General features: G+C 41.9%; 2 protein-coding genes across 7 annotated transcripts in view; both read right to left on the reverse strand.

Annotated features, from left to right (window-relative positions):
* Positions 1-454: 454 nt before the first annotated feature.
* Positions 455-6,709, reverse strand: LOC139535680 (heterochromatin protein 1-binding protein 3-like). 3 transcript variants are annotated; one of them, XM_071335363.1, is made up of 12 exons: positions 6,128-6,709; positions 5,511-5,586; positions 4,516-4,711; positions 4,264-4,423; positions 4,031-4,168; positions 3,778-3,849; positions 3,347-3,498; positions 3,021-3,111; positions 2,754-2,913; positions 2,372-2,483; positions 2,020-2,172; positions 455-1,902 (listed from the first exon to the last, which is right to left on the reverse strand). In XM_071335363.1, the coding sequence occupies exons 2-12, from the start codon at positions 5,575-5,577 to the stop codon at positions 1,416-1,418; spliced, it is 1,788 nt and encodes a 595-aa protein (XP_071191464.1). In that variant the 5' UTR covers positions 5,578-5,586; positions 6,128-6,709; the 3' UTR covers positions 455-1,415. The 3 variants fall into 3 exon arrangements, with proteins under 3 accessions (XP_071191464.1, XP_071191462.1, XP_071191463.1); XM_071335361.1 differs by having other exon boundaries at positions 3,347-3,501; XM_071335362.1 differs by lacking the exon at positions 6,128-6,709 and adding an exon at positions 5,740-5,984 and having other exon boundaries at positions 3,347-3,501.
* A 9,671-nt stretch (positions 6,710-16,380) lies between these two features.
* The window catches only part of LOC139535681 (eukaryotic translation initiation factor 4 gamma 3-like), an 85,001-nt gene continuing 83,218 nt past the window's right edge, over positions 16,381-18,163 (reverse strand). For all 4 annotated transcript variants that reach the window (XM_071335367.1, XM_071335366.1, XM_071335365.1 and 1 more), the window contains 3 exons: positions 17,934-18,015; positions 17,682-17,828; positions 16,381-17,400 (listed from right to left, as the gene is read on the reverse strand). In XM_071335367.1, the coding sequence (XP_071191468.1) occupies positions 17,219-17,400; positions 17,682-17,828; positions 17,934-18,015 (411 nt within the window). In that variant the 3' untranslated portion in view covers positions 16,381-17,218. The remainder of the gene's footprint in view (positions 17,401-17,681; positions 17,829-17,933; positions 18,016-18,163) is intronic.

Here is an 18,163-nt window from a genome sequence, read left to right on the forward strand (position 1 = left end):
TCACCCTTCACTGATTTGCAGCAGCCCATCCATCCTGAATGTAAATGTATGTTAATTTCATAATTTCCCCCTGTTGCATCTCACCCTTCACTGATTTGCAGCAGCCCATCCATCCTGAATGTAAATGTATGTTAATTTCATAATTTCCCCCTTGTTCATCAACATGCTCAACATTGGCATAAGTAAACATGTTATGCATCTCTCTGAATGAGAGGATTTACTTAATGCACCAAATAATGATTTACAAGCTGTATGGCCATGGGCCTAATAAATTGTAAAGTTATGGTCTATTTAATAACCCTTTACTCAAACTCTCCAGCACTTTATTCATGAGTGAACCAAATTGACATCTATGGATTTGTATTGTGTAGTATTTAAAATGTATACTTCAGCTCCAACAGCAGACACTATTTAGTGTTTGTCTCCCCTTGAGACCATGACAGAATGAAGGAAGTACAAATATAGCTATTTTAATAATGACTTGGGAAAAAGCATAACATAAAAGGGTACACACATGCATGCAGGGTATGAGCTACGCTCCTTCAAAACAAAGTGTCTTATTCCCAATCTTTCACTATTACACAGAATGTAGAAGAATGTATTGGTCTGTTTTCTTTTCACTTTATAGGACACAACCAATTCACTTTGATTAGCTTGTTTGTTTACACACACACTAAATAAATCCCCTAATACTATGCAGTAGTACCGAAAATCACAATGACAAACAGTGCTTCCTGATCAGTTAGTCTGCAATCAAATGAAGTATTTTAACCACAGGCCCAGCGATGGATATGTTTCACTCATACAATCATTTAAATAACAGAATTTGTAATAAACAATAATTCATTACATGAAAAGTTGGCTGTCATTATGCTCTCAAATTCACTTAACAACATAAGTCTCAATATCCTTTAAGATTTGAGTTCACTCCAGATTAAATGTAGAGAAATCAAAAATGTTGTAGAGGAAGAAAGTTTCCAAAATGCTAAACAAATTATTTGATAAAAGGAATGTGTCCAGGTAAAACATGGTAGAGTGGACTGGGATGAAATGCAAAAAGTAAAAGACAAGTCACTGATTCTGGATGTCTGCCTATACATTATCAAAATTAAGTGTGTGAGGGAAATAAAAGTAGTGATGGAAATTTCACAATTCTTTACCTAGGCAGTTTTACATATTTTAAGAGGCCATTCTACACAATGGAGATTAAAAGTTGGGTTCACAGAAATTGAACAGTTCCCAAGTACAGTAAATTGACATTAACTAATAACTGCCACATCCCAATCCTACAGAGAAAATAATTCTATAGCCCCAAACTGGAGGAAAACAATGATGCGAAAGAGAGCATGGATAGAGGCAGAGCACCGCTGTCTTCAGAGCTACACTTAAACTTCCGCTGCTGGGCAATAGTAAACTCACTTCTTCCCCCTCAGGGACTTGCGAGCTGCTGGCTTGGCCTTCACTGCAGAATTGGCTGCTGCCTTCTTTGCAGGAGGTGACTTTTTGGGTGTTGGCCGCTTCGATGCCTTGCTCATCAGCTTTTTGACAATGGGTGTTTTGGGCTTGCTCGCAGGAGCAGCTTTCTTGACTGGTGGGGGTGCCTTGACTGGTGGGGGTGCCTTGACTGGTGGGGGTGCAGACCTCTTTGCTGGGGGTGCAGACCTCTTTGCTGGGGGTGCAGACCTCTTTGCTGGGGGTGCAGACCTCTTTGCTGGGGGTGCAGACCTCTTTGCTGGGGGTGCAGACCTCTTTGCTGGGGGTGCAGACCTCTTTGCTGGGGGTGCAGACCTCTTTGCTGGGGCAGCTCTTTTTTTGCCCTTAGCCCTTGACTGACTTGCCGACCGAGACTTCTTGCTGGGGGGGGGGCGACGCGCTTTAGGTGGTGGCCTCTTCCCAGCTTTCCTAAGGATCGTATTGAACAAATACACCGATAGTGAGTTTCAAATGGTTCACTGCTATGTATGACAATATCAATCAAAATATTCTCATTGGATTAATTCCACTTGACCTTGGACTCACCTCTTAGGAGGGGGTTCATCATCTGAGTCCTCTTCCTCGGACGAGTCCTCTTCCTCATCAGAGTCCTCATCAGACAAGTCAACCCTCTTTCTGCGTTTGTCCTTCTCCGCCACTTTCTGCTCTTTCACTTTTTCAGGGAACAGAATGGCTGGGCTGTGGAATAAGAAGAGACAGTCTGATCTTTAACCTTTCTGTTCCAGGTGAGTGAACTTCAGGAAATACTGTTCCTGGTATAGCACATGCAATGCAATGATGTAGAGGGCAGCAATATACGTCACACAGTAGCAATGTAATGATGTACAGAGGGCAGCAATATACATCACATAGTAACCTTCCTATAGTAGTGTTCTACCTGGGGTAGTAAGGGTAGCAGAGCTGGTAGGTTCCGTTTAGCCCATTCCCAGTGATCTGATCCATCCAGCCCATCATTTTGCACTTCTGCAGGGTCCTCTTCAGGTTGTTCACTGAGGGAAGAGAAGTGCCCAGGGTCAAATAAGCATCTTTACATCTCTGATTTAACCTAGCTAATGAGAGCGCTCCTGCAGTTGCAGGTAGATAATGAGTTAGATGCACTATTGTAAAGTGGTTGTTCCACTGGATATCATAAGGTGAATGCACCAATTTGTAAGTCGCTCTGGATAAGAGCGTCTGCTAAATGACTTAAATGTAAATGTAGATATTTACATCTTGCCAAAGCAGTGTTTCTCTTAGGAGAGTCAGGGAGCAGGTCTTACCCACACGGTACTCCATGCTGTCCTGGTTTGTCTCTAACAGGAATTTGCGGAGTGTGGTGGTGCTGCAAGTCTTGGGTTCGTTCATTGCCACAATGGCTGTCATGATAGCGTCCTCCAGGGGCCCGCCTTTAAGCAGGAACTTGCCCCCTTCCCGCTTCAGCTGTGAGAGAGTAAGAGGGGGTGAGATAAACACCTCATACAACAGAGATCCAACATCAGACTTCATGAAGTACACCGAATTGTGCATTCCTTTAGTATAAGGCTAACCTGAAATGTTCCAGAGGCACCTTTTCCAGTGATCTGCTCAAGGTGACCCTTGTCCACAGCTCTCACCAGGGCACTCTTTAGGATATCTGGCCTAGGAATGAAATAGTGACTGCATTGGAAATTCTATTTTTACCTCCACCAATACACACCACTAATGGACATGCCATAGTTCAAAGGTACTGCATTAAACATTCTGTAGATTTGGGTTGTGCAGAGGGTTGCATTGCTATGTCAAGTAATACTGTAAGTTAGCATGTGTTTACAAACTCCAAACAGAGAATAAGAGACCCCACCCATCCCAATATAACAGTAAAACAGGTATTTACCTATGCTCCACGTTGAGCTGAGGGAAGTGCTGCTCCACATACTTCTTGATCAGGATATAAGACGCCTCTTTGGGCTCACATAGCCGTGTGATGATCAGGGGCAGAGCATCCCCAAGGGTCTCTGCCTTCAACCCAGGTGCCACGATGATCGGCTTCTAGCACCAAACCATCACAATCAGAATCACTGTCAAACAAAGTGGTGCTCTGTAGCTCAGTTGGTAGAGCATGGCGCTGGCAATGCCAGGATAGTGGGTTCAGTTCCAGTACAAAAAATGTACGCAAGCATGATTTCAGATAAAAGTGTCTGCTAAATGGCATATATTATCTAATTTCCAAACTCTGCCTGCTCAAAGCCAATGGAACAATCACATAATAGTCAATTGTAATTGTTAGTGTTGAAGTTTGTAGATAGGCAACTGAAAATGACCTACCCCTTTAGCAGTTGGTTTATTAGGGGACTGCTTCCCAATGGTAAAGCTCCCAGAAAGGCCTTTACCCTTTAGCTGTGAGAGTGAATAAAATGGTAAAGCAACAGGAGTACGCAGGCAGATAAAACACCAGACACACAGGATATAGGGCACCACAACAAGTAACCCACAGATCAAAAACACTAAAACTTCTGCCTACCATTTGCAATTCATGTTAATACATGGTAAGCTTTGGTCAGTGATAAGGACTCCTCACCTGTTTGACGGTGCCCTTCTCCAGCTGCCTCTTGAGAGCCTTCTTAAGGAGGAATTTCCTCTTCTCTAGGTTAGGGTATTTCTTCACAATGTACTTCATGACAGAATGGGCTGAGGCCCCAGTCTTCTCCTTGCAGGACTGCAGAGGAAATATGATGAGTTGCAGGTGTTGCATTCGTGGGGAATAAGGGAGAACTACATAATACAAAGGTAAGTGTGTTGTTGTGTACAGACCTCAATGGCCTCGATGAGGATGTCGTCCATCTTAGGCAGCTGCATGGTGGAGGTGCTCTTATTAGTGAGCGTTGCACGTTTGCTGGCAGACATGGTTGCCCAGGCGGGAATGGCCCTTTTCACTGGCTTCTTGACTTTCTCTTTCACTCCATCCTTCTCTCTGCAACCAACCAACAAAACAAAGAGCAATTAAACATTCATCTACACCAATATGGAAGCAATAACCACAGGGTATGTGCACAAGCAACTCACTCTTTCTTCTCAGACTCTTCCCCCTCAGCAGTCTTCTCTCCAGTCGATTCATCAGCTTTCTCTCCCTCAGGTTTCTCACCATTCTCTTTTGTCTCGCCTTCACCTGTGCCCTCCCCCTCCTTGGCTACTATGGCAGCAGGTGCCATCTCTTGCTCCTCCTCAACAGAGGCAGACTCCTCAGAACTGGCATCAGGCTCTGGAGAGAGATGTGGGGGGAGGGAGAACGACAAGAGATTGAAAACGTAAATTCAGCAAGCAGATGTCATGCTTTATTCACATACCACTCAACATGAACTCAGAACAATGTCAAATATTTGGGAAGTCCAATTCCACTCTTAAACCACTAATATGAAAGGATTCGATAAGTGACTATGACATATGGGACTCAATTGGGGCAAGAATCAAGTCCTGCCAAGTGGCTACCATATTCACTCCTAGCCTGTCAATGCTGGGTACATATGAACCAATGATTGATAAATAAATAGATCTATCTATTACACACACTAGATGACACATGGGGGCGCTGTGTTGAAGCCACCTTGACTCCATCATCTTGGCACTCCCCCACAATTGTAAAAAATAGTTTGGAAGCCATAGAAATAAAATGTTATATTGTCATCGTTTTTCATTTTTGCCAAATTTATTCTATTACAGACATCGCCAATCCCCAGTAGTGGGGACAGTAACATTAGTAATCTTAAAACATATATACTTTTTTTGTTGTTGTATGTTTAGCTCACATAATATAACTTTTAAGTAAGCATTATGGTGTATGTGAGCTAAACATAGAACAAATATATAAAGTATATATTTTTATTTTATTTTTTAGAGATGACTAATTGTACTGTTTCCACTACTGTGGAGTCCCAATATGGTCCACAATTTGCTTCAAACCTCTCAAATGCCAATACATAGCATCAGCAATCTAGGGTTTATATACATCATTGATATGAACACCATAGCCTTCCTGTTCATGTTGAGATTCTTGAACTCACCTCCCTCTGGTGCAGCCGAGGGGGGCATCTCCTGGGGTGGTGTCCTAGCTGCACGACGTATAGGCATGACTCCAAACTGGTGACCAGAGATACAGAGGATGAATTAAAACATTTCCTTTGCATGGTTAAATAAGTGATTAACTGTATTATTAAAATCACAATACAGTTTGATACAAAGCAACTTAGCAAGACCCAATGGTAACCTCATGCAGTCGTAAAAGTCACCCACTGCTTCTGCTATCCATGTGCGAGGCAACGTTAATCATGGCCTGTGCACTCATCAAATGCAAGTTACTGCCCTTTGCAAAAGTACATTATCGACCAAAATAAATAAAACCAAAATAAATAAGGAGTGTGCAATATTCTATGAAGTTTTGGAATGGTGGGGGGCATGGAAATAGTTAGCAAAAAATCATAACGAGAAGATGCACGTCCTCAGTAATAATATGGCCATTTTGTTCATTTACCCTACACAGTAATGGCGCTGCATAGAGCTGATGGTAAATGCATCGAAATTGCATTGGCAAAGGAAAAAACGGTGCATGCATTTTTGCCAGAGCTCTATCGTCAAACACTTTTTGCAGTTACTAATCATGTACAATGATTAAAATTCTTACCTTTCGACTCTACAAAGATGTTGAAATAAAAACTGATTCGCTCTCCTTTGTTTAGAATTCTGTTTACGTGCCCCTCCCCCTTGAACGTACACGTAGCGTCGTGGTAAGGTATTGGGCACGTTCCAAAATAAGTGCAGTCGTCCTGCGCAGATTTTGGGCGCGTTCCTCTGCCCAGGCGTTGCTGACTGACGCCTGACAGATCTTACAACGCATCCATAGGTATTTTACGTATCAGCTAAAGGCTCGGACACACCGGTACGTTTGACGTTCACGGGTACATCGAACGTTTGCCAGCCGAGAATATTTAGCACATCTGAACAGTGTTGGCAGTCAATCTTTTTTTCTTCTTCTTCAGACGGCAGATCACCGTCCGTCAGCCTTGTTAAAATAGTCCAAACCAGAAGGTGGCAGTAGCGTCGCTTTCTTAAGCTTTATTGTGAATGTCCCTCGGCGTTACGCTAGTGGTAGCCAGAAGAATGGGCATTCTGAGCACAGATAGAACAATGAGCCAATGTATAAAAGTGTGAAGCATCCGGTTGGCGGATCCACTCATGACCAAATGTGGTCAGCCCAGTGGCCAGCAGCGGGAGTAGATGAAGCTAGTTGGATTTTGGCCAACATTATGCTAACTTTCTCATCGATGAAACGTTTGATCTCAATAGAGTTTTCGGTTACCAAAACTAAAATCTGTTACAAACATTGGACAAAGTTTCGTAGATTTTACCCTGCGTTGTTTAGGAGCGCAAGGGTGAATTGAGTTATTGCACACTTCAGGTTAGGCGTTCTCTAAAGAAAATATGCAAATACGTGATACATCGCGCCAATAGGATCTCACTGGCTCATGCTTGCCTCTGCCCCCTCCTTGCTTGTTCTGCCCACTATGACTGATTTGATCCCATTGGAAACGACAGGCTGTGGTCTATCTTGGGTTAGTTATAAATATATTTGTTCTGAGTTTTTTCGGTCAGCCACATCTGTAGCCGCATCATTTGGCTTTGTTCACCTAAAATAGTTCCTCATTCGAAATGCTTGAAAATCGACCTAGAATGAAGAAAATGCATATATCTAATGTAAAGCCCGAACAGTAGGCTACCAGTATGTCAGCTTGTGATATGCACCTTAAAATAAAATGTTTATTAGATCGCCAGCAAAATGTATTATTTACTGTCTTCAGAGAATGATTTTGTAATTTATTTGCAGATAATTGTTGTTTGAAGCTCAAAAAGTAGTAGCAGCAGTTTCTAAACCCAGAGGCGAGACTTCCTGGAACGCTTGCGAAACAGACCATGCCGGGGTTTGAGGAGTCAATAATGAGAAGTGAAAAATAGTTCCCTTAGTTGTTAATTTTCTCGAAATCCAACGACACAACCTGGATTCGAGCCAATGTCTTAAGTAGTTGAATATGTTATTACTCCAACCTCATGAGTGACAAGCTAACGCGTTTTTATTTTCATCAAAACAACTATATCGGAGTGCTTTTGAATTGACACATGCGCAGTTCGGCGCGAGATGACCGTTAGACCTAATTACGTATTACTGCACATGAGTTTAGCTAGCCAACGTCTTCATGACATCGTCTACAAGCGTTATCTGCGATTTATATCGGGAGAAGCAGTTTCTGCATATCTTCATACTGTACTGTCTTTGGTAGCAGTATGCAAATCATGAAGGCAAATAAATGGATCGTTCACCGATGCGATTCCCAACATTCACCAAATTCGCGAAAGACTTATCACTAGTAGCCAGCCAATGTTAACAAACTAGCTGCGCCAATGCGGCTACTGTTGTACAAAGCACTTTTGGTAACTAGCCACATTGTATTTCTATTAATTTAACATGCATTTTATCAGGGAGTCATACTGAGACCAAGGTCTACTTTACAGATAAGCCCTGAATTACATAAATTACAGAAAATACACACATCAATATATAAATACAGAATGCAAGCAGAAACAATAACATGGTCATAAAAAACTAACATCAGTAATAAGATCCTTAATCAGCTTTCTTAATTATCCTAGAGGCACCAGAACATCAAATTTAAGAACATGTTGAAGATTGTTCCACAAATAAGGTGAAAGAAAACTAAAAGCTGGTTTACCTAACAGTAGAGACCAAATACGTTTCCAGTGTTAGCCATCCCTGCGACCGGTTGTGGTAACTCATATGTCTAAAGTTTAGTAATGATGTTAAGTATAGTGGGACTTTTTGTTAAAGGGCTTTACAAATTAAAACAAAGCAATGTGTCAACCCATGTAACATGGAAGAGGGACAACAAACCTGGTAGAGAATGCAGTGATGAGTACTACAATTGTCACAGTAATAAAACGTAGTGTACTATGACTAACTGAATCTAACGGCTAAATGAATGCAGCTACCACTTCATTATACAGTGCATTCGGAAAGTATTCAGACTCCTTGACTTTTCCCACATTTTGTTACGTTACAGCCTTATTTAAAAATCGATTAAAACAAAAACAAATCCCTCAATCTAGACACACAACGTCAAAGCAAAAACAGGTAATTTTTTGGTGCAAATTTATTAAAATTAAAAACTTAATCACATTTACATAAGTATTCAGACCTATTACTCAGTACTTTGTTGAAGCACCTTTGGCAGCAATTACAGCATAGTGTCTTCTTGGATATGACGCTACAAGCTTGGCACACCTGTATTTGGGGAGTTTCTCCCATTCGTCTCGGCAGATCCTCTCAAACTCTGTCTGGTTGGATGGGGAGCGTCGCTGCAAAACTATTTTCAGGTCTCTCCAGAGATGTTTGATCGGGTTCATGTCCGGGCCACTCAAGGGCATTCAGAGACTTGTCCCGAAGCCACTCATGCATTGTCTTGGCTATGTGCTTAGGGTCGTTTTCCTGTTGGAAGGTGAACCAGTCTGAGGTCCTGAGTGCACTGGAGCAGGTTTTCATCAAGGATCTCTCTGTACTTTGCTCTGTTCATCTTTCCTTTAAAAAAAAAAAATCCCCACAGCATGATGCTGCCACCACCATGCTTCACCGTAGGGTTGGTGCCAGGTTTCCTCCAGATGTGACACTTGGCATTCAGGCCAAAGAGTTCAATCTTGGTTTCATCAGACCAGAGAATCTTGTTTCTCATGGTCTGAAAGTCTTTGGGTGCCCTTTTGAAAACTCCAAGCGGGCTGTTATGTGCCTTTTACTGAGGAGTGGCTTCCATCTGGCCACTCTACCATTAAGGCCTGATTGGTGGAGTGCTGCAGAGATGGTTGTCCTTATGAAAGGTTATCCCATCTATACAGAGGAACTCTGGAGCTCTGTCAGAGTGACCATCGGTTTCTTGGTCACCTCCCTGACCAAGGCCCTTCTCCCCCGATTGCTCAGTTTGGCCGGGTGGCCAGCTCTAGTAAGAATCTTGGGTGGTTCCAAACTTCTTCCATTTAAGAATGGAGGCCACTGTGTTCTTGGGGACCTTCAATGCTGCATACATTTTTTGGTACCCTTCCCCAGATCTGTGGCTCGACACAATCCTGTCTCAGAGCTCTACGGACAATTCCTTCGACCTCATGGCTTGGTTTTTGCTCTGACATGCACTGTCAACTGTGGAATCTTATATAGAAAGGTGTGGGCCTTTCCAAATCATGTCCAAACAATTGAATTTACCACAGGTGGACTCCAATCAAGTTGTAGAAACAATGATCGATGGAAACAGGATGCACCCGAGCGCAATTTCGCGTCTCATAGCAAAGGGTCTGAATACTTGTGTAAATAAGGTATCTTTATTTTTTATAAAATGACCAACATTTCAAAAAAAAAATTCACTGTCATTATGGGGTACTGTGTGTAGATTGATGAGGGAAAAAAAGCTATTTAATCAATTTTAGAATAAGGCTGTAATGTAACAAAATGTGGAAAAAGTCAAGGGGTCTAAATACTCTCGGGAATGTACTGTAGATGGTTGCCATAGGACCAATAGGAATGTCGATTGAATAATCTGCTTTCTACCATTTAGCGAGAGGCAGGACCTATTTCTATAGAATAAGCCGATTTGTATTAACTAATGAATATATGCTTTTAAGTAGTTGAACATATTACTCCAACTTCGTGAAAGTGACACACCGACACATTTACAATTTGATTATATGGCCTCACATGCGCAGTTCGGCGCGAGACGACCTAGACTCAATGACCTGTTTCTACGCATGAGTTTAGCCACAGATAGAACAATGAGCGGTTTTGTTGTAAAACTCTTTGGTTTAGCTAGCCTGTGTCGCCATGACATCGCCTACAAGCGTCACCAGGAATTTCTATTGAAGAAGCAGTTTATGCCCATCTTCATATTGTACTGTTTTTGCTAATTCCTGATGATTTAATAATGTTACTAGCTGCAGCTAGCGAACTAATGTGCAAGTGCCCATTATCAAACCAAACAAAAATGCTTCTTGAAGCACGAAACTCCATTATCTAACAGATGTAAAAGTTGTAAAGACTTGCTCTACAAAAAAAGATGTAGCTATTATCCAGTTTAATTGTTTTAGTTAGCAATTCAGATGAAAAGGGAGTGGATTACACAGTGAAAAGGCCCTATTTTTTGTTGTTGTTTTGCTCCCCTTTTGCAGAGGTCTGTGCTCTCTGATTGGCCAATCTCTACTGACAACCGAGTGGACCAAAACATTCTATGAGTAGAATCGGCCAGAATGGTCGGTAGGTAGACAGTAGTCATGTCAAACGGTACTGGCGGGGTTGTGAAAAACACAACAGGCATTGAGCGCATTTGAGTGCTAAGGCTAAAGCAACCAACTGTAGACGAAAGTCGAGAATTGAAGTCAGGGGAGGTAGGTGCAACTTCGACAACCGAAAGTCAGACGCTAACTGTGGTTTTGTAAAAAGCAAGGTTGAGATCAACATGGCAGTGTTGTTTATTAACTTTTTGGGGGTGGGGTTTCCAACCCCAATATCATTAACGCTCAAACTAAAATCCTGTGTGTACATTGTAAAATCAATGAATGAGAGAGCCTCATATCGCATCCATTTGTTTTTATCCACTAGCCTGCTATATATGAATCACAGCAAAGTTGGTTCCTGTTTCAGTAATGTTCCAGTGGGTCAAACAAAAACACCCTGATTGGGTGACAACAGAGCCTCCCACAATGCAGGCGATGGCTGCAGGATGAAGTTGGCAAAGAGCAATTGCAGAAACTTGCAGTTGACTGCAGTCAAAACTTCATGACCTTTGATCACATGATTTTGTAAAGTTCATGCAAGGCGCAAGTCGGACAATTTGAAAGGCAAAGATGGGCCCTGACTTGACAACAGTGATCCACTTGAACGCACCCATTCTTACCAGTGTGTTTTCACCTTAACCACATATGTTATAGCAATCTGCCAGTCGATGACGTGGCATGCAACATTGGTTGATGTATGCAACATCAGAGCAGGGGAACGAGACCCACCAGGAATGACATTGAGACGCTATAGCAATCTTCTACAAGTGAACACAAAACAAGATTACTTGGAACTCAAATGTGGTGGCATTTAAGCCATTTAGCAGTTGCACTCTGCAACTCAAAAGATTGCTATATTGTTGATAAGATGTTACACTTCTCCAGGCATTAAATCAGATTATCTGTAAAAAAAATGTAAAAAAAGACAACCTGGAACACCACTTGTGGATCTGCAAAGCATCTACAAATGTTCCAGGTAGTCATCATTGCAGTCACACTGTACAGATGAGCAGATCTCAAAAGGCCTGGAGAAGTGTGTAACATCTCAGGAACTAGGGATGCACGATATCAGAAATGGCCGATATCAGCTAAAAATGCCAACATCGGTATCAGCCTGATGTCTTGTTTAACGCTGATGTGCAATACCGATGTCAAAGCTGACGTGCATACCTATATAACACAGATAGATGAGAACATCTTGCATATAACGTAGGTACATGACGTAATGACGGCACGTAAAATTTTGCGCTACACGTGCAACACAGCATTCCTAACCTAGCCCACAATGTCTGCTGTGTGGATCGAGCAGTCAACAAGTCGAGCAGTCATTTGAAAGAGTAGGGAAAGTTCAGCGAGACAACTCAAAGGCAAAATCCTTTAACTCCAAGATAATGTAATTCATTGCCCTTGACAATCAACCGTTCTCTGTCGTGGGTGATGTTGGCTTTTGCCAACTGCTCGAGTACTGGTACACTTTTTTTGACGGGGGGGGGGGGGGGGGGGGACGACTATTTTTCAGATTTTGCCATATCGGAGTTACAAAGTAGTAGCATCACATTTGGACCAGCAATATCAACCCCATAAGGATGCTGAGTCTGACAGCAAAGTGGGTCGTCAAGGATTTCATACTGAGGAAAGTCAAATTGCATGCTCATGAATATGCTGGTTGTCATTCCGCTGCTGCCATTTGAGAACATGTTTGAAACTTGAACACACTAGCTAGCTCCATTTGAACAACTGACTCTAGAAATAAGATCATCAACTGCGCCTGCAGTAGACGTGATACCCTCTGTCATGGTATTGAAACACCTGCTCAACAAAACTGGCAGGGACGTCAACAAATGTGCACAAAATTTGAGATAAGCTTTATGTGCGTATGGAACATTTCTGGGATCTTTTTTTTCAGCTCATGGAACATGGCACAAACACTTTATATGTTGGGTTTATATTTTTGTTCAGTGTATTATTCGTATTCTAATTCCTAATTCTAAAGCCATCGATTCTGTCACAACAATGGAGTGTGCATGCCCATTCTGACTTCGTCAATGCTAAGCTAACCAGTTAGCTAGCAGCTAGTGTGTGACGTAAGAGCTGACTAGTTTATATCAAGTGAAGATGGCCCCTTTTCCCGACGAGGTGGATCTTTTTACTGGCCCACATTGGCGAATGAAACAGTTTCCCCCGGCAACAAAACTGCCCACACAGGCAGTATTACCCGTTTCTGCTCCATTTCTTGTGTCAGTTTCCGTGTCCATATCAGTGGATGCGACATCTGGTAGGTTTGTGTCTGTTAATGTGTCCTTTTTGTCATTTGTAGTCGGAGGCTGATTCCCAGCAACAGCCGCTCCATCTTTTTTGATCATTTACTTTCACCCATCTTGAGTGTTGCACCCTGACAATGGTGCCTCCGTGCCTCACAAATATTACCACACCATCTTGGCCAATGACTACTCCCGGTCCTTTACACTCTTGACAGTCAACTCGTTTGTAGTACACTTTGTTTCCAGTCTCGTACTTCTCATCGGTGGGTCAAAGCTGTTTACGCAGAGCCCTGCGAATTCTCTCTGAACACTCTGCTTCAGTGAACGCTTTTCTTGCCGCATCTCAAATCAAATGTCAACAAGTACAGAGGGAAAATTAGGGTTCGGCCCAAAACGTAGTTGGTATGGGGTGTAGCCATGAACACTGTGCATTGAGTTTTTTGCCATCAAAGCCCACTTTAGGGCTGTTTTCCAGTCACATTGTCTTGCTTCACTTCTTGCTTCACTTTCAGCATAATCTCTGTGAGTGTTCGATTATGTCTCTCCAGAAGTCCATTGCTCCATGGACTGTATGCAGCAGTTGTCTTTACATCCATGTTGTAATTTCTCCAGCCATTTTTCTTATTTAATTATTATTGAATTCTCCTCCATTGTCACTGTACAATTTCTGGGGTGGGCCATGCACACTTATCCAAGAATGAAGTGCTTGACAATTTCACTGGGTTTCTTTATATTCACAAATGCTTCCAGCACTGAAGTGGTTGATTATGTGAAGGTACCAAAGACTTGGTCCTAGCTCGTGTAGATCTACAGACACGGTTTCATTGTACTTGGAAGCCAGTGGCAAACCAACAGCTGGTCTGGGCTTAGGTTTGCTGTATTCTGGCATGTCTCACAACTGAACTATCTGCCGTAGAATGGAAATACTTACATCATTATTCCCAGAACTGCTGAGTAATTTCTGAAGTCTGTCAACTGTAGCATGTCAAAACTGTTTGTAAAGTTTTAACAATACTAGTTTTTCCTGTTCTCTGTGACTGTTAGAATCTCCATGAGCTCGGTGTCTGTAAGAATTTCATTTTTACATGGACTCTGTATGATGTCATTGTCTAAAATGTTTACACAACAGTGGTCTGAGGTAGTAAGTTCAAGGGTCACTGGTTGTTTAAACATCACTGCCATGTCATTTTTATGTCTAGTACAGCCCCTGCCTTCTTGAGGGAAGCTTTGCTTAATAGTAAGGGGATATCTGTAGGGACCACCTCTGTTTCAATGTGACACTTAGTCTGACCAATTTTTGCTGGTATCTTGACTCTCTTGGTAGGATAGACGATTCTCCAAATTTGAAAGCTCTGTTGCTTGGTGTCAATCATATTTCGTATGAGATAGCCATCAAGGCATTTTGCACCACACACTGTGCGTGTACATGCAGTATCAATCACAGCAGATCCTAAGGATTCAACTATAAAGATCTCAGAAGCAGATTTGTTTGAAAGCAGTGTAATGTTACACTGCTCTCTCTGTGTTTACATTTTCCTCTGTTAGTTAAACGTGCTCATTTTTATGAGGAGTCTTTAACCCAATGGTAAGTGCTTTGACAAATAGCACATTTTGATCTCCATCCATACCTGTCCAGTGGATTTGTGCCGGGCAATGGCGCCCTCGTCTGGTTATCTTGAGAACGTGACTTGTTGGCGCCCTTTCTCTGACGCTCAGTGTAATATGCAGCGTCACTCACTTGCATTCCATCTGTTATTGGCGCAAGACGACTTTTCACCAAAGTATTTTTAGTGCGGACTTCATTGACTCAAGTCAGCACAGTACAAGCAGTCAAAGCCAACCGTATCTCCCTACCATCCAGACAGGCAGTATCTAGCAACTTGAAAGCTGCATCCAGGAAAACCATGTCGTACTTGCGCATCCTACCTATTGTACCGCTGTTCGAAATCAATTATGTAGTCCGTCAACGCAGCCGAAATGTCTCTAGTAACTGTCAGTTTGAATATGCCTTGTAGGCACCGTCTTTCTCTTTAAAACAAATCCTCAAAGGAGGGATAATACCACAAGTGCTTGCTTTTTCTCGTCCAGATAGTAAATAGTAAATAACCAGTGTCCAGATTCCAAGTTCATTTTCCCAACTTTCATACGACCACTCCTCGTTGAAGCGAGGTGGCACATTGTAGTTATTAGCCATCTTCTGCTACCAACGTTAACTTAAAATGACAACGACTCGGTTCCAGTTTAACAACGTTCACTAAACCATATTTCCACAGTACATGGTTGCCATTGCACTCGGGCCAGGTCCATCAGCAGACTTCCGCGCATGCGTACTAATAACAGAGTATAGGGATAGTTAAAACATTAATTTATCAGTTATTTGGGATGCAAGATGATTTTTAAACCAGTGATTTTGCACTGCGATGTGCTTAACCGGTTCCCATAGAATGCCAAATGTTGAAAATTCTTCTGAACTCCTGAAAGTGACAACGTAGCAATTCTAATTGAAATGCTGCAGTATAGTATCTGGGATATGGCGCTCCCAGATATGCTTACCAGTCACCAACCTTTGTCCTGCAGAAGCAAGACACTGTAGACTACAGCTCCAATACCATACTGGTTTCCGGTCTGTCAGAAGGTGAAATTGTCTGAAATGTGATCAAAGAATGGTGTGATACAGGCTCTCTTACCCACCTACATTTCTGCAGGCTGTATGCGAATGCTTTTTGCAGATGTTTGTGCTCATCCACTACAGTTGACAGTCACTTCATTGACTCTACACCTGAATCACAGGTCAAAGATACAAGAGCATTACATAGGAATTCTGGCAAACATCCTAAGGCAATTTAAGACATGCAAGATATGACTTGTCCTACATCATTCATGCCTCATCAGGCTCAGCTATTTCGTTACAATATTTCCTCACTCGTCTAAGGGGTATAAAATAAGATGTAGGGTCAATTCCTGTGGAGGAAAAGGTACTGTCGATACTTAACTTTTCAATCAAAAAGCATTAATAAAAAGGAACAAACCGGCAACTCTTGGAAGACAATGGAAGTTGACTCAAATTCTTTGTATTTATGAGAAAATAATTGTTCTAGTTAACTTCCATTGTCCTACAAGAGTTACTCAATATCTTTCAGAATCCCTATACTGTAGCCTCATTTTAGAGATAAATGCTTGACACTGCCACACTTTCATCTTCAGACTGTATCGCCAGCAATGTTAAAACACAGTAACAAATCTTCACATTGCAGTGCAGACATCACACTCCACAAAATCACCATTGCATTTGCAATATTTTTTAAATACCTTTTGTCTTTAATGTATTTACAAGCTTTTCATTTGCTCGGTAGGTCTTAAGTATTACAAGCACTTCATGTTCAGCAACCTTGGCATTTTCTTTGTAATCTTGCATTTTATCCATTGTTCATTGTTGTTTATTCACGTTCATTTAAGTGTTATTTTGTGGACTGATTTGCATTGCTTCTTGAATGCATATCTCTTCCTCTTGGGAGGTTTATGTACATATCACAGAGTGCACTTCCTGTGGTTATTTACTGATAACCTTTGACCCCTGATGTCTTACAATGTCAATTGTCTCTGTGCATCCACCCTTTCTCTGCCTTCCCCTTCATCCCAAAATAACTTTTTACCCTGTTTTCAACCAAACACGGAATCCAGGGAGGCTATTTATTTCACAATTATTATTATTATTGTTATTATAATTAATAATATTATTTCTATTCGTCATCAATGTTTTCCTCATTATGAGCATCTGCAAATGTTAAATAAACTTCCATATTTGCAGTCCTTTAAAAAAATAATAAATTAAAGAGTCTGGAACCTATGTATCTTTAAGTCTCTTCTTAAAAAGTAACAAAAGAAAAGTTAAAATTTAAAACAAAAATATTTTCTATGTATAATACAGGTATTTAGTGCTTCAGCCGTTGGAATTCAAACTCAAAATGGTCTCAGAACCGTACCGCAGAAAAAATTCCAGCCGTAAACATGTCGTCCTGCCCGCGCTCATTTTGTAGGTTTGTCTGTTTGTTTTGCTATGAAGATGCAGTTATTCTATGTAGCAACAGCTGGCCTCTTGTCCTGGGGGCTTACAGCGGCCGCCTGCTCCCTTGTCAATTATCCTCCGACTCCTCCTCGGCTTCCCTCAGCCAGGTGAAGAAAGCCGTTACAGACTTGAGAGCCACACCCTTGCCCAGCTCCTCTGCTGGGTCTTTGCTGGTCTCCCACTTGTAAAAAGCGTCCTCCGAGATCACGTCCTCATCATACAGACAATCGAAGAACATCCGGAGCAGGTCTGGAGAAAGAGAGACAAGAGGGGAAAAGTGCTATGATAACCATCAAATCCCATGGTTTAAATTAGTCTCCGCTTTCAGTGTGTGTGAGGGTATAGATATGCATGTAGGTTAATGAATACACTTCAAATAATAGCAATGGCTGCATGAGATAAAACCATGAAAGGATGTCTGCTGTCAAGAATAAAAAAGTAAAAGTAAAATGCAGTGCAGGAGACAGAACCGTGCTTATATCTTTATAGTGAATATTGAGGTTGAAGGGTCTGATTGGGATGCTACTTACTAGGAGGCTGATCCAAAGTGACTATCAGCGCCTGCAGTGCATAAAGTGCTTGAAGCTGTCGCTCAGTGTCTGAGTTAAGGTACTTGAGTAATACGGGCAATCTCCTCTGAATGATGGCTACGTCCACTCGACAGGAAGCACTTTCATCTACACAAGAAACAAAAGATGCAAAGCATTGTTGAATTCCTTTAGCTATATAATATATATAAAACAACATTGATCTGTTCCTAGCTAAAGGAATGGAGAGCTTACCTTTCACCGCTGCCTTACACACAGCCGTCATCAGAGCTCTCAGGAACGGAGAGGAGCTCATCTGAGATTCATCTAGATTTGCCTGGGATGTGGATGATAACAGAGGAGCACAAAGGAGCTCCGCTTAGACAGAGGTGAAAGCTTCTCGATATCACTGCCTGCATCTGTGACACTTCACTTGAAATATGCAACACTATGCATGTATAAACACAACATGCGTATGACATGAA

The sequence above is a fragment of the Salvelinus alpinus genome, chromosome 12 (assembly GCF_045679555.1).
Source record: "Salvelinus alpinus chromosome 12, SLU_Salpinus.1, whole genome shotgun sequence".
Classification (NCBI taxonomy): domain Eukaryota; kingdom Metazoa; phylum Chordata; class Actinopteri; order Salmoniformes; family Salmonidae; genus Salvelinus; species Salvelinus alpinus.